The sequence below is a fragment of the Palaemon carinicauda genome, chromosome 24, assembly GCF_036898095.1.
Source record: "Palaemon carinicauda isolate YSFRI2023 chromosome 24, ASM3689809v2, whole genome shotgun sequence".
NCBI lineage: Eukaryota > Metazoa > Arthropoda > Malacostraca > Decapoda > Palaemonidae > Palaemon > Palaemon carinicauda.
Window position 1 is genome coordinate 76,986,679 of NC_090748.1, and position 17,436 is coordinate 77,004,114.

Genomic DNA, 17,436 nt, shown 5'->3' on the forward strand with positions numbered 1-17,436 from the left:
AGTAGTGACAGGACAAGTACTCGAAATCAAAATTGAGAATCAAAATATCGGAACTTTTTCTGGTATCAGAATCAGTATTGGAATTGGAGCATTTTAATCGAATTTCCGATTCTGAAAAAGATTCTTTAGAATTCGTATGGTTGCAATTGAAATTTTTATTAGAGGTAATAATATAATATGATATTTTGATTATAAAATAAATTTTTGAATATACTTACCCGGTGAATATATAATAGCTGACGTCTCCGACGGCTCGACAGATTCCAAAAACTCGCGAGCGATCGCTGTGAAGGTTGCGGGTGTGACCACCAGCGCCGACTATCGGCCAGATACCGCATATACTTGTCAACATCTCCAGTTCTTCTCAGTCCCCTAGGTCTCTATCGGGGAGGAAGGGAGGGCCTTTAATTTATATATTCACCGGGTAAGTATATTCAAAAATTTATTTTATAATCAAAATATCATTTTTAAATATTAAACTTAGCCGGTGAATATATAATAGCTGATTCACACCCATGGTGGTGGGTAGAGACCAGTATTAATACAATAAAGGCGTATATGCTCAAGAGTTTTTGACAACTATTCAAAAAACAGACTTAAGTATAGGTACCTGGTAAGGAAGCAGACTCTGATTATTACTCTGCCTCATTAGTCCGCTATCCTCACGAAGCCCAGCGATCCTCTTAGGATGCTGAAAGACTCCCAGGAGCTGCTATAACCAGGGTGAACACCCCTATAACAGGACCTCATCAATACCCTTAATCTGGGCGCTCTCAAGAAACAATATTTTGACCACCCGCCAAATCAAAAAGATTGCGAAAGACTTCTTAGTCTCCCGTACAACCCAAAATAAGATTAAAAATTTCAAGAGTAGATTAAAAGGATATTGGGATTAAGGGAATGTAGTGGTAGAGCCTTCACCCACTACTGCACTCGCTGCTACGAATGGTCCCAGTGTGTAGCAGTCCTCATAAAGAGTCTGGACATCTTTCAAGTAATATGAAGCGAAAACCGACTTGCCTCTCCAAAAGGTCGCGTCCATAATACTTTTAATGGGTCTATTTTGCTTAAACGCTACAGAAGTTGCTATCGCTCTAACTTCATGAGCCTTGACTTTAAGTAAATTATGAACCTTCTCACTAAATTGAGTGTGTGCCTCCCGAAACAAAAGTCTAATAAAATAAGACCACGCATTCTTAGACATGGGCAAAGAGGGCTTTTTAACGGAGCACCATAAAGCCTCTGAACAACCTCGTCGCGGTTTAGTTCTGGATAAACAAAATTTAAGAGCTCTAACGGGGCACAGCACTCTTTCAACTTCATTCCCCACAATCTCAGAAAGACTGGGGATTTCAAATGATTTAGGCCAAGGACGAGACGGAAGTTCATTCCTGGCCAAAAAAACCAAGTTGAAGAGCGCATACTGCTTTATTAGCGGAGAAGCCGATGTTCTTGCTAAAAGCATGTATCTCACTAACCCTTTTAGCCGAAGCCAAGCTCACCAAAAAAAAAGTGTCTTGAGGGTAAGATCCTTCAGGGAGACTGAATTTAATGGTTCAAACCTGTCTGACATAAGGAACTGTAGGACCACGTCCAAGTTCCAAGCAGGAGTCGAAATATGACGCTCCTTGGAAGTCTCGAAAGACTTAAGCAGGTCTTGGAGATCTTTGTTATTAGAAAGATCCAAACCCTTATGCCTGAAAACAGAAGCTAACATGCTTCTGTAGCCTTTAATGGTGGATGCAGAGAGGGAGCGACCGTTTCTCAGATAAGGCAGAAAATCCGCAATCTGCGCTACAGAGGCACTTGGAAGAGGAAATAGAGGAGGACTTGCACCAGTCTCTAAATACCTCCCATTTCGACTGATAGATCCTGAAGGTAGAGGATCTTCTAGCCCTCGCGATCGCTCTAGCTGCCTCCTTCGAAAACCCTCGAGCTCAAGAGAGTCTTTCGATAGTCTGAAGGCAGTTAGACGAAGCGTGGGGAGGCTTTGATGAAATCTCTTTACGTGAGGCTGTCGCAAGAGATCCATCCGTAACGGCAGACTTCTTGGTACGTCTACCAGCCATAGAAGTACCTCTGTGAACCACTCTCTCGCGGGCCAGAGTGGAGCAACCAATGTCAACCTGGTCCCTTCGTGAGAGGTGAACTTCTGCAGCACCTTGTTTAGGATCTTGAAAGGTGGAAAGGCATAAACGTCCAGGTGAGACCAGTCCAGCAGGAAAGCGTCTATGTGGGCTGCCTCTGGATCTGGAACTGGAAAGCAGTAAGTCGAGAGCCTCTTTGTCAGTGAAGTCGCAAAAAGATCTATGGTGGGTTGACCCCATGTCATCCATAGCTTCTCGCATACAGTCTTATGCAACGTCCACTCCATGGAGATGACTTGTCCTCTTCTGCTGAGGCAGTCCGCCAAGACATTCATTTTTCCTTGCACAAATCTCGCCAAAGGAGAGATGTTACTTGCCTTAAATGGAGTTCCTTCTGATCCGTGGATCAAAGACCCGAGCATTCCAGACTGTCCAGTGGAGCTCCCTAACCCAAATCCGATGCATCTGAATACAACACATGGTTTGGGTTCTTGATCGCAAGAGAAAGACCTTCTCGAAGTCTGATGTTGCTGTCCCACCAAGTCAGACATGTCTAGACTGAGTTGGAGATTGGGAAAGAGATACTCTCTAAGCCCTTCTCCTTGTTCCAATGGTTTAGGTGAAATTGGAGAGGGCATAGGTTGAGTCTCCCCAGAGAGATAAACTACTCCAGCGATGAAAGAGTTCCCACGAGGCTAGTTCAAACTCTTACAGAGCAACTGTTTTTCTCTTGCAAGTGAAGGACTTTTAACAGAGCTTGTTCCATTATTGTGGGAGACGAAAAGGCCCGAAAAATCAGACACTGTATCTCCATTCCCAAATAAAGAATAGTCTGGGATGGGGTACTGTAAGTTACGACTTCTCTACGTTCACTATGAGACCTAGCTCCTTGGTTAGGTCTAATATCCATTAGAGGCTCTCCAGACAGCGATATAATGACGACGCCCTGATTAGCCAGTCGTCAAAATAAAGGGAGGCTCAGAATCCTCAAAAAATGTAGAAAGCTTGCTACATTTTGCAAGGGCCTTGTAAAAACAAGAGGAGCAGGAATGAGGCCGAAGTACAGTGCTCGAAATTGGTACATTACTTTCCCGTCCACAAACCTCAGATGTTGTTGAAAGTTTGGATGAATCAGGATGTGGAAGTATGGATCCTGAAGGTCGAGAGAGACCATCCAGTCGCCTTCCCTTACTGCTGCCAAGACAGATTTGGTAGTCTTCATCGTGAAGTTTGTCTTGACAATGAACAAATTGAGCGCACTTACATCTTAAGTACTCCTGCAGTGAACGTGGCTGCCAGATCATTGGAGCCATCCCTGATAGCCTTGTTCCTGCAGTGAACGTGGCTGTCAGATCATTGTAGCCATCCCTGATAGCCTTGTTCATGCATGACATAATTGTACAGCAATACATTGACAGCTGGAGAGACCTTTTTACTTAAGGCTCCCAGGGACCAATCCAACAAATAAAAACTTCAAACGCTCGAAAAAAATCCTAACAGGAGATGGTCTAGCTCTGAAGCCGACCATAAAATCTTGGAGCGTCTCATGGCTAGACGACGAGGAGAGTCCACAAGGCTTAAGAAGTCTCCCTGGGCAGAGGCAGGTACTCCCAAGCCGAGAACTTCTCCTCGAGCTTCTCCTGTGTCACACCAGATGCCCGAGCGAGAAGCTAATTAAGAAGGAGGAAAAGCAAAAGCAGACTTTCCTAAACTTCTCCTGGATTCCAACCAGTCCCCCAGTAAGAGCATGGCCCTCTTGGAAGAACAAGAGAGAACTGACTTCGTAAAAGCAGGCGTCGAAGAAAGTCTAGGACAAAATTTCACTAAAGAAATTCATAATTAAAATACAAGGGATTGTTGGACCACCCTAGGTTACTCCTCTTCTGAATGACTCCCCAAAGGTACATTAGTTGAAAGGGGGTCATCAACTTCTTCAGAAGGCACATCATCTGATAAAACTAAAGTCTTGCGAGAAGGAGATTTATATTCAGAATGACGTGAAGGAAAAGCCTGACAGGCTACATCCACTTGTATATGAACAGAAGTTAAAGTTGGAGGGTCGATGTCACGTTGTGACTGCAGAGAATGTTATTCTACTACACGTCGTGACAGAAGTAACTGACGTTCAAACGTCCCGTAGTAACAGCGGTGACTGCTGTTCGATGCTATATCGTGACTAAGATGACTGACCCTCGACGTCACGTCATGTCTACGGCGTCCACCGCTCAACGTCACGTTCTGCATCTCAACGTCACGCTGTGACTGCGGTGGCTGACGTTCAAAGCGATCAAAGTTACATCGAGATTTATGCTCCGCATCTCGCTTAACAGCAAAGCTGTCACTAGAGATAACGTCAGCGTGGCGTAACAAAGCTCGTCTAGAAGGTTGTAGACCCGAATTACGTATCCCAGAACCGTGACGTACAAAAAGCAAAGGATCCTTTCGCACAGGAACAGGATCGAAAGCTTCTATTGAAGAAGAAAGCTTTAACAGCATATCTAACTTCGGATCAACCTGTGACTGCAGTGGCTGACGTTCAAACGTCACGTAGTAAACAGCAGTGACTGCTGATCGATGCTATATCGAGACTACGGTGACTGACACTCGACGTCACGTTGTGTCCACGGCGTCCACCGCTCAACGTCACGTCGAGTCTGTGGCAGAAACGTCTGTACATGAACGTCATCGCTATGAACGGGACTCTTATTATGACTACAGCTAGGACGTTGAACTTGTTCTGAAGGAACTAATAAACGTTTCAACCGTCTCGAAACTATACGCCCAGGCTTTTAAAGAGACGAATCATCGGAAGACGAGGAGAAACTTCGTCTCTCCTGTCTTATGGCAAGGACGTGCTTGCCGTGCAACGTCTGATACCTTTGAGGGAACGTCTGTTCGTTGGTTTACACTCCTCACTCCCTTAGGTCCTACGACATTCCTTCTACCTGGTGCAGGGGAGCCTGAAAGAGGTCTCGGACTAGGCAAGTGACAAGCACGAACAAACGAACCCTCCGCAACACAGAACATGTTTTTTGCACTTACTTCACTGATATCGTATTTTTCAATAATTTCACATTAGACATGAATAAAACTGATTTCTACCTGAAGCACGCAATTCTCCCTTACATCAAAAGGTTAGAATTGCGAAATGAGTCGTACAATGTAAGCACATTAGTACAAAATGAAACACACATGCAAAAATCAATAAACATATACATATATATCGAATAAAACGGAAATATATAAAGTTAAAAAGATCAGTGACTGGGGAGGAGACTAAACACTAGTTCACTAAGGACTACGTTTTCAATCTCTCACCGTACAGTGCCTTGGGACGAGAATAAAAACTAAAACGTTTTATCCTCTCTCCCCGTACAGAGACTTGGGACGAGAGTAAAAAACTGAATCGAGAACAACGTTACTCGCTCCCAAACTCCTTGTACAGAGACTTGGGACGAGAATAAAGATCGGATCGTTCTCTCTTTCTCTCTCTCTCTTGTCACACACAAGAGAATGGCCCACTCACCCTTCGTCAATAACAGGTTATTTGACCAAAGGAAAAAACTGAAAGGACTAAGAAATTGAAAATTAACAAGTTCCTTTAAATTAGTATCTAAAACACTTCAGTATGAAAGAAGAATGAACAAAACGTCAAAATCGATTTACTCTTTCTGCAAAGTGAAACCGTGATTCTCTCTTTCTCTATCGTAACGATAGAGCGCAAACTGCGTAGCATAAATAAACCAAACGTTAGTTCATCTTTGAAAAAACAGCACGAAGACTATTCAAAGAATATATTTCTTAAAATATTTTCTAAAAAATATTCATCTCATAACTCTTACAGAGCAATTGATTTAAACTTAACAAAAATAAAAGTTGAATGGGCTCAACGTTGTTTAACTTCGTTTTCCAAGTTAGGACCGCCTACAAGGAATAGGTAAAGGCCGCATAAAACAAAACATAAAATTTATCTTGATGTTTAGTATAAATGGAAAGCTAATCGAAGAGGCCTAATAAAGGCGGGTGAGATATAAAATATATAGAGGAAAATCTATAAATATCAACAATAATTTATAAAGTGATAAAATAACTACTAAAAGCCTTAAACACACTTTCGTACACTGAGGGAAGGGTCGGCCATCTTTTCTCTATGGAAAAACCAGAGATTAAAAAAAAAAAACAAGGGCAAAACACTTTTCCTCTCCTTTCAAAAGCATTTCTTTTGAAGATAGTATTGAATAATCCAACACGGCGAAAGCAATAAAACCAAAACCAAGTACTTCACCAATTCGGTAGAAAACTCGAGGTCATAAAGCGAGTGGAACCAACTTGTCGACAAGACTGACAGAGAAGAACTGGAGATGTTGACAAGTATATGCGGTATCTGGCCGATAATCGGCGCTGGTGGTCACACCCGCAACCTTCACGGCGATCGCTCGCGAGTTTTTGGAATCTGTCGAGCCATCGGAGACGTCAGCTATTATATATTCACCGGCTAAGTTTAATATTTAAAAGTAAATATTTTGTTTGACAGCTTTAAAAGTATCAGCATAATCTATAAATCTTAGTATCTAAAGTATCATTATTTCTAAAGAAAGAAGAAGTTGAGAACATCTACAGAAGAAATTGCAACTCTAAATGGTTGTGTGAAGAATGAATAAGAAAAGGACTTGTTTGATACAGTACTTGAATAAAACTTCAGCCTACTGTAGAGTTGCAAACTTGGCTGTTGCCGCATGTACTTTTTTGTTTTTATAATTTCTTAGATACTAAACCTTTGGAATTTTAATGTAATGCACAAAGATTAGTTTATAAGATCTATCACATGTAAAAAATATTCGTACATTTACCGCTTCCTTCCCGAAAAAAAACAAGAAAAAATGGAGCAAACGCCTGAAAAGGGATGTGATTATGCAAGTAGAAAAATGGGAACAAAAGAATTTTAATAGAGCAAGAAATGTCCAAATATATTTCTTTGAAGAATATAGAAAATGATGAGAATCCTTTGCAGAGGTGGAAATTAAATAAAAATGAATTTCCTCTCATGGCACTGTTTGCCAGGAAGTATTTGTCTGCACCTCCCTCTTCCCTCTTCTGTTGAAAGCGAACGATTATTTACTGTTGGAGGGACTATTTACTCGCCAAAAAGAAATCAACTAAAAGGTGAAACCAGTGAGATGCTATTGTTCTTATAATACAATCTAAGAATATTGGGACTTGAATATGAATTAATACCTTCAAGGAATTTACTTGTATTTTCTTTTCTAAAAATTTACCCCTTTTCAAGCCTTGGGGGGAAAGAGTACACGTTTTAGTTTTCCTCTGAAATTACCTTTGTTTTGGAAAGAATTTCATCATGACAAAGAGGAAAAGACATTAAAAACATCTCACTAACACACACAAGAAAATTTGCTCTAATACTCGCATCATATTAGCAATATTAGAGAGAGAGAGAGAGAGAGAGAGAGAGAGAGAGAGAGAGAGAGAGAGAGAGAGAGAGAGAGAGAGAGATACTGTACAGTATATTAGGAAGAAACATAGGGGGACAAGGAGCCTCAAGAAGCAAGACATTGTGCAAAGGGATCTTCATATATGAGGGGGCAAGCCAGCCTCAACTTGGTGCCGGTCCCAAGCCCGGGTAAATTGGGAGGGTTGGCGGCAGGAAAGGCATCCGGCCATGAAAAATTAGCCAAAACCAATATGACCAGTGGAAATTGTGAGATTAGAATTAATGCTAGGGTATATATATGATGAAGTGTGCGACAGAGGTAGATGGAGAACACTGGCCAGAAACATCGACCCCACATAATGTGGGAAAAGATGCAGAGAAAGAAGAAGAAGAAGGAGGAGGAGGATCTTCATATATGATAAGATTATGATAAACTTCATAGTATTTGCTTATTAATACCCAAAATGGAATATAAAATTAGCAATAATCATGATATTGATATTGTCTTTGTAAAAATACAAAATATTTGAGTTTGACCTCTGACATTCACTTGCTTTTACACCATTTTCTTTGTTTTGACAAGAATTTCAACATGCTAAAGAGGAAAAGACTGTCAAAATATCTCACTAACATACAGAAGAAAATTCACCTTAATACTGTATACTCATAATATCGGCGATATTAGTGGAGTTAGTAAAGGAGAGAGAATAGGAAAAGCATGGGGGACCAGAAGCCTAAAGAAGCAAGATATTAGGCAAAGGGATATTCATTTATGATCCAATTATGATAAATAACATAGTTTTGGTGTATTAATACCCAAAAAGGAATAAACTCATAATAATCATGATTTATTAATATTGTCTTTGTAAAAATACAAAGCAAAACTTTGAACGGCCGTATTTCAAAAATATACTCTTGGCCCTCAAATTCTATCTTCTCCCTTAGTTTTAAAGCTATAGCATTGAAATGTTGTGTATAACTTAGAAAGACATTATAGAACAATAAAACAATGTCATTTATTGCAATTTTTGTTAACATCATATTTTTCTTAATTTTTTCGTGGGGTTTATTTTTTTACCATAGTGAAAACATTCATATCTAGCAAAAAATTACTTAGAAAAAACTCCATTTGGTAAGAGGTCTGCATCAGGTCTATATATGGTAGTAATCATAGGTCTTATTATTAAGTATAAAGGGAGGAGATAGAATTTGAAAAATGCTTATTTTCAGGATAAATCGCATGGACGTCACAAAACCAAAGGTCAGAGGGGAAAATCATATGTGGTTAGGAAAAGTTCCAAGACAACTGCGTGGTCTGCTACGGGCTGGTCTCCACACTTACCTCGGATTCGGTAGGTGTCCCTGTCGTTACTATCTAGATTTACTTCGGATTTAATCTCTGGATTTTCCTTGTTATTTCCATTGCAATCTCTGACCGAATTAAAACTTTTAATCTCGGCCTACATGTTTTTTACACTTCCTTCGACGAAGTTACTTTGTTATTAGTAACGGTTTATTTTCTTTCAGAGCTCTCAGTCTTCTAAGACCTCTGCCTTGGCGACCCTTAAGGTCTGGGTCGGCGGGTTCGCCCGCAATGTCAAGGCCAAGCCATACGTCTTGTCCGAGGATATGTGTACCTTGATATACCCCAACGCCAAGACCTCAGCTGCGGTCCCCAAGGACATGGCGGACCCCATCATCACCAAGATCAATGAAGCTCTGCTCCTGTCTGAGGACCACGAAGTGATGGGGGAAGCAATCGTGGAGGACGTCGCGGCTATCAACCTCAACATCGAACCCATGGCTCTCGACGAGCCAGAGCTAGGTAGGGAGGTAGGTGAGGCAGGTGAGGCAGGTGGGTCTCGGGCTAAGATTCCTCTCCTTAGTCCGTCTTTTTCTACCTCTTCCGCTAATTCTTCTTTTCAGGGGTTCTCGGGGAAGCACGTGGCTGATATCAGGCCACGTCCTGTTGCCCCTAAGATTAAGTCTTCACGTAGACCCTTACTGAAGACCCGCAAGTCCTCCAAATCCCCTAAATCAGTCAAGACTTCGTCTTCCAGAGTCCCTAAAGACTTAGCTGTTGCTTCTTCTTCCTCTCTTGGGTCGAGAGTGAAGACAGGCTCCAAAACCAAGACCCCGGAGGCTTCCTTCGACCCGGATGCCTTTTCCAGCAAATTACTGGATCAGATCGGTTCCTTGATGACGTCCCTCACTGAGAGGGTACAACACCAGGAGAGTCTCGTTGAGAGCCTCATGCGTTCGGGACTGCCGCAACAACAACATGTCATCCCGGATGTCTCTAAGCTCCCGGAGTTTGTCAAGAGCAACCCGTGGAGAATGGCCTTGCAATTCCCTTTCAAAGATGGCATGTTGACCATCGAGGGATGTGGCACCCGGCCTATTGAGGACTTCGAATTCTACCCGCCGGGTCTCCAGTTCCCCTTCCCCGGTTTTGCTCGTCTAACAGAGGAGGCTCTTGTAAGGCTGGATAAAGTTACCAAGGAAACAGTGATCTATCCGAAGGAACAGGCTGAGTCTACCTGGGTTCGGACCCTGAATGAGTGGGAGTGTGTGAATACCATGCTCACACCCCATAAAAGCTCCTACACGATGTTCGTGGTAGACGAGCAAACCCCCACTCCGTGTGTCACCAAGATGATGGACCTCACCCATCAAGCTATCAACGAGGACAAGCCGTTACCGCAACTGCGGGAAATGGACCTGACTTCCCTCCTGTTCCCGGGAGATCACGAGTGCTGGCTTAACGCCCCAGCCACGTTCACGGCGGGCAAGCTAAGTGCTGACTGTGCTTCCACACAGTTTAGCGAACGTCTTCCCAGGCTTCCGGAGTCCTTAATCCGCCTCGAGTTCGAAGCCCGGACCCGGCTAAGTAGGTCAATTAACTCAGCTACAATGGCTGAAATTACCTCTTCAATGTACGAGGAGGAACCCCTTTTTAAGGTTCTGACAAAGTCCTTGCTTCAGACCTTGCTGTCTGATGCCTATGACTTCCTTGCAGCCAGACGTCGTTGCCGTAGACACGTCGTCTGAGGCCACCATCAGACATGAGCCTAACAAGCTCATTAAAACCCCGATCTGGGGTCCTGACTTATTCCCGGAGGATCTCGTTAATAACGTCCTCAGCGAGGCTGCCAGAGTCAACCAGAGCCTCAAGGTTCGGTGGGGCCTAGTCCCCAAACGTAAGTTCGAACCAGCCAGCAACCAATCTCGGGGTAGGAAGAGGTTAAGGCCTTTCCAATCCTCCCAAAACCGACAGCAACTTCAAATAGTCCAGACCATCCCGGTATCACAGGGGAGTCATCCCTCCACTTCAAAGGGACAACCCCAACAGCAGTATGTGTTGGTCCCTCAGTCTCGGGTATCAACTACCTCGTATGCTACTTCCCCTGCCTTTAACCCTAACTATGAAACCCAAGGTGCATTCCAAGGTTACCAACGCGCCAGAGGCTCGGGTGCGAGAGGGACTTTTCGCAACAGAGGTGGCGGAAGGACCTTCTCCCGAGGCCGAGGAGGCAAATCCGCAGCGAACCATTGAGAATCCTCGGGTAGGGGGAAGACTCTACATCTTTCGGAACCATTGGAAGTTCAGCAATTGGGTTTTCAGCATAATTTCCAAAGGTCTGGGGTGGAGTTGGATAGAAGGGCCCCCTCCATCAACCAGTTTCCATCAATTTCCAACGAAGGAGCTAGCCTTATATGCAAACGATCTATTGCAAAAGAACGCAATCAAAGAGGTAAATCACTTGAAATTTCAAGGTCGCTTGTTCAGCGTGCCAAAGAAAGACTCAGACAAGCGAAGAGTAATCTTGGACCTGTCTCATCTGAATTCTTACATTCGATGCGACAAGTTCCACATGCTAACCGTCTCTCAGGTGCGGACCTTACTTCCCCGTGGGGCCGTCACCACCTCTATAGATCTTACAGATGCCTACTATCACGTTCCGATAGCAAGGCATTTTCGTCCGTTTCTAGGCTTCAAACTAGGCAACCAAGCTTATGCATTCAAAGTAATGCCATTCGGACTCAACATAGCACCCAGGATATTCACCAAACTGGCAGAGACGGTAATCCAAGAATTGCAAACCCAAGGAATTCAAATAGTAGCTTACCTAGACGACTGGCTCATTTGGTCAGACAGCGTCAAGAACTGCCTCACGGCAACAAACAGAGTAATAAAATTCCTACAACAGTTGGGGTTCCAGATCAACTTCGAGAAATCTCGCCTAGTCCCGGAGACCAAGTTTCAATGGCTGGGATTACAATGGGATCTACGTTCCCACACGCTACGTCTCCCAACAGCCAAGAGAACAGAAATAGCAAAAAACACAAAACGTTTTCTCAAGGACAAATTGACGTCCAGGAGAAATCAAGAGAGAATCCTGGGTGCCCTGCAGTTTGCCTTGGTAACAGATATTGTACTGAAGGCCAGACTGAAGGATATAAACCAAGTATGGCGCTCCAGGGCAAACGAGAAATATTGAGACAAAAGAGCTTGACTTCCGCCAATTCTGAGGAAAAGACTTCAGCCATGGACAAAGGTCAGAAATCTGACAAAATCCGTTCCTTTACAAGAACTCGTCATTCACACAGAAGCCTCTTTAACAAGCTGGGGGGATACTCCCAGTACAGGAAAGTCCAAGGACTATGGTCGACAGTATTCCGCCAACTTCATATCAATGTCTTAGAGGCCATGGCGGTATTCCTAACTCTAAAACGACTGGCTCCAGCCAAGAACCAACATATAAAATTGGTTCTAATCAGCGAAGTCATAGTCCACTGCATGAACAGAGGAGGCTCCAAGTCAGGCCACATAAACCATGTGATGTTAGCAATATTTGCCATGGCAGCATCGAACCAGTGGCATCTGTCAGCAGTCCATCTAGTGGGAGTACGGAATGTAGTGGCGGACGCACTTTCGAGGACAACTCCGCTGGAGTCGGAGTGGTCACTGGACCTAAAATCATTCAAATGGATTCTATCTCAGGTTCCGGGTCTTCAGATAGACCTGTTTGCAACAGAGTCCAACCACAAACTAGAGTGTTACGTAGCCCCCAACCTGGACCCTCGGGCTTACGCCACAGACGCAATGTCATTGGACTGGAACACTTGGGAGAAAATTTACTTATTCCCACCAATAAATCTGTTGATGAAAGTGTTAGACAAACTCAGAACTTTCAAAGGCCAGGTCGCTCTAGTAGCCCCCAACTGGCCCAAGAGCAATTGGTTTCCCCTGCTGGTGGAACTGGGTCTCCACCCTCGACAGATACCCAATCCAATACTAACACAAGTAGTACAAACTCGCAATGTGTTAGCTTCCTCAAAAATTCAGAGTGCCCTAACTTTATGGACTTTATGAAATTTGCAGCTCAGAGAGGTGCAGATATTGATCCTCAAAATACCCTATTTTTAGAATCAGATAAAAGGGAATCCACCCTTCGACAGTATGATTCGGCTGTTAAAAAACCCGCAAAGTTTTTAAGAGACTCAAAGGTTGAGATGATGACTATGAATCTGACCGTAACCTTCTTTAGAATTCTATTTGAATCAGGCCTAGCGGTCAGTACTATTACTACAATTAAATCAGCCTTGAAAAAGATTTTCCAAATTGGTTTCAATATTGACCTAACAGATTCATACTTCTCATCAATCCCAAGAGCCTGCGCCAGACTGAAACCATCAACTCGCACTAGCTCAGTTTCCTGGTTTCTGAATAATGTACTTAAGTTGGCTTCTGACACTCTTGACGAGTCTTGTAATTACATTCCTTTAATAAGGAAAACCTTGTTCCTAATGAGCCTAGCTTCTGGCGTCAGAATATCAGAACTTTCAGCCTTGACTAGAGATCCAGGTCATATTGAATTTCTCTCATCAGGGGAAGTCCTACTTTCCCCTGACAAAAGGTTCTTAGCCAAAAATAAGGACCCCCAGAACAGATGGTCCCCCTGGAAGATTGTTCCACTTCCTCAGGATCCATCGTTATGTCCAGTAAACACTCTGAAAGCCAATTTAAATAGAACTTCCATTAAGTCCTCAGGGCCCTTATTCATTAGAGAAAATGGAGGAACCATCACCCTAAAAGGAATAAGACAAAAGATTCTATATTTCATTAAACAGGCTAACCCTGAATCATTCCCTCACGTTCATGATATACGAGCCGTAGATACTTCTATTAATTACTTTCACCACATGAACTTTGATGAACTTACAAAATGTACAGGCTGGAAGTCTGCGACAGTTTTTAAACGCCACAATTTAAAACCTTTGGAAGCCCTAAAATTTGCTACAGTGGCAGCAGGGAATGTGGTTCCTCCTGAAAGTAATGATTCATAATCACAATGTCTTGCTCTATCCTCCTTCCTCCTACCTGCCTTACTTATTGTCCCTACTTTAGTTTTGGTTTTGTTTTTTACCTGAGCTACACCCTTATGGTGCATTTTTATTTTATCATGTCTGTAAATAGCCTTACTCTCCCACAAGTTGATCTTTGTTGTTTTTACCCTCAGGATTGTAAATTATCAATTGATCTTGCAGTTTATTATTTTACCTTGCATTCACTTTGTCATTCCATAGTTTGGAATTTTTTGCTGCATTTGTTACTTACCCATCTATCCTTTATGTAAGGAAGTGTTCATTCACTGGAATTCTTAGTATTTCCTATTTACTTTTGAATTGAACCATGTTTTTGTTATTTTGACTTTAATTTACTTTCCCCTCAGGTGTTAGTTCCAAGTTTTTGGGACCATTTCTCTTGTACTATTTCACGGAGCGGCACAGGTGGAGCCAAGAAAAGGGATTTTGACGAAGGAAAAATCTATTTCTGGGCGAGAGACCTGTGCCGCCCAGTGAACCCTCCCTCTATTTCCCTCCCAGAATGGGCCCAAACTTAGGTGCTATGAGGAGTGACGTAGTTGGCGTGGGTTGAGATGGTGGTAGTAGCATTCAGTGGTAGGTGTTGAACGGCACCTCGCTGTAACGGGGATATTGAAGAGGAGATATCTAAATGGCGCGAGACCTCTGGTTGTGATTTATCACGCCCCAGTATTATACCGACACCTTATATAGGTGAGCGAGCTGGGTTTAACCCTGGCATTCCTATGCAACTTTTTTTCTCTGGTAATTCATAGCAGTTATATACCTTAGAAATGATGCAAAAGGAGCATTTCACTGGGCGGCACAGGTCTCTCGCCCAGAAATAGATTTTTCCTTCGTCAAAATCCCTTTTTTAAACTTTTAGGCCAGCTGTTTTAAATCATATCCAGTTAAATGGTTTTGATAAGAGAGTAAGACTACATCTTTCCTCTACCTAGCCTAAAAAAGGTGACAGTTGTTTACTAATGCTGGTATGAGTGGGGTGATTGGTCTATCCCAGTTAACCCCCTTTGCTAACTAGCAAAGGGTAGTTGCACCTTGCAAAAGCTTTAACGGATGATTTCAGCTATTGCTGAAATTACACAAGCAGTCCCCAACCAACCAATGCAATGGGGACCGAAACACCGTTTGTAGCTTGAATTGTTTGTAAATCTTTTCTGTCCAAGTACCCCAAGGGTTAAATTTTGGCCTAGGGTAGGCATAGCCTAACTCGAATGCCTACAATTTTCAGAAGTCAACAAATAGTCCTTGTTCATAAAAAATCAATATCAGGTTATTAGAAATGATGTTTGACTTGCTTCATTACCTTACATTACTGTACATAATAGAAAGTTTGTTGTTGTAAAAAAGAAACAAACAAGAGGTCGTATGAAAGTTCTATGTTTGCATGCTACCATAGTGTTTATGTTTTAAATAAATGTACAGGGTATTTTTTAGTTTCGTTACCCTATTTTATGCTAAAATCGTATCACATTCATGCAATTCATGAATGCTTTTGGTAGAGTTAAATTAAACTCACTCTCTCTCTCTCTCTCTCTCTCTCTCTCTCTCTCTCTCTCTCTCTCTCTCTCTCTCTCTCTCTCTCTCTCTCTCTCTCTCTCTCTCGTCCTTATAAATCCTAATAACTCTAAAAGCTTAAACTAAATCGCTCTACCAAAGAGCAAATGGAGTCTCTGCAGACGGACTAGAGAATCTTTGAGACATCCAAAATCCTGGTCTCTCTCTCTCTCTCTCTCTCTCTCTCTCTCTCTCTCGTCCTTATAAATCCTAATAACTCTAAAAGCTTAAACTAAATCGCTCTACCAAAGAGCAAATGGAGTCTGCAGATGGACTAGAGAGTCTTTAAGACATCCAAAATCCTTGTATCTCTCTCTCTCTTAAAATCTATATTACAACACACACCGTGCAGTCGTGTATACATTATATAGTACATTTTACTGTAAACATTAGGTAAAGCGATCAATAAAATACTGTAACATACGTTTGTAAACCCTTCCTTATGCTACATACTGTTGGGTAAAGTATACATTCATCATTATCTTCTCCTATGCATATTGATGCAAAGGGACTCGGTTAGATTTCATCAGTCATCTTGAGCTTTTAATTCAATACTTCTCCATTCATCCTCTACTACTTCAATCTTCAAAGTCCTCAGCCATGTTGGCCTGGGTCTTCCCACTCTTCTAGTACCTTGTGGACCCCAGTTAAACGTTTGGTGAATTATTCTCTCTTGGGGAGTGCAAAGTGCATGCCCAAACTATCTCTATCTTCCCTCATCACAATCTCATCCACATCTGGCACTCGAGTAATCTCTTATAGTTTCATTTCAATTCCTGTCCTACCATTATTCCCAATATCGCTCTGAAGACTTTGTTCTCAAATGTACTAAATCTATTAGAGATTGCTTCATTGTCATACCATGACTCATGCCAATTTTCTCTCTCTCTCTCTCTCTCTCTCTCTCTCTCTCTCTCTCTCTCTCTCTCTCTCTCTCTCTCTCTCTCTCTCTCTCTCTCTCCACACTGTGCAATCAAATATATAGTACAGTACATTTTACTGTAAATATTACATTAAGTAAAGAAAATACCTTACTATAAATTACGTTGTATGCTATGACGTCAAAAATGAATTGCATCAAAATTGAGGGGTTCCATTTCTGAAGTCAAAGTTTACAGTACTGAAATATTCTTTTGTAAATTAGTACTGTAATGTACTGCTGGGTTAAGTATACAGTACAACACAGTAAATAAATTCCATTTAGAATACAAAATGGTTTACTTTACTGCACATAGAAAATGACTACATATTACAATAAAACATTGAATACCCGAAGGTTTGTATATGATATCGGAACAATTAAATATTTTGTTTTAAAGTTGAAAAGATCACCCTTCTAAGATACAGTATAAACAATTTGATCTAAAGGTAAGATTAATCAAAATACAGTAACTGACAATAATGAAAGCTTTTCTTTTTCTAAAATGCATAAATTAATTTTATTTACAAAAATACACCTTACCATATTCAAATCTATTTTAATGACAGGAATAAGATCTCTCCAGTCTTGCCAAAAAGTCATGTCTCGTGTTTGATTTGTCGTCACTTTTTCTCGCTCATTTTCTTCATCATTTTTGCCACTGGATACTTTTACACTGCTGCCAAATACTTGCTGCTCCAAGCCAAAGAGTTTTTCAAGACCGCCATATAACTGAGAACGATTGTATATATGAAGCTCAGGTCCATTCAATTCCAGCCATACCCGGTGGTCACAGTGGGACATGTCTGAAAATGCAAAACTCATATATTCTTTGAAAATTTCAAGTTACAAAAAAAATTAGCACTGACACAAAATCAAAGAAAATACTGCTTTCTTTGCAAAACATATAGTATACAAAAGCAATAAGTGCGGGTTATTACAAGAGTAACAGGATCATAGCCACTGAATAATTTGTAACAGTGATAAACTTATTTGTTTATTGTCCCCAATGTCACATACAACAGATCTAAATC

At 41.9% G+C, this 17,436-nt stretch overlaps 1 protein-coding gene and 1 pseudogene across 1 annotated transcript in view; one reads left to right on the forward strand and one right to left on the reverse strand.

Moving 5' to 3' along the window:
- tweek (transmembrane protein KIAA1109 homolog tweek) overlaps positions 1-17,436 on the reverse strand; it is a 789,520-nt gene that overhangs the window by 661,305 nt on the left and 110,779 nt on the right. The window contains 1 exon segment of the mRNA XM_068348609.1: positions 16,946-17,208. Within this exon segment, the coding sequence (XP_068204710.1) occupies positions 16,946-17,208 (263 nt within the window).
- Positions 9,220-11,092, forward strand: LOC137617969 (uncharacterized; annotated as a pseudogene).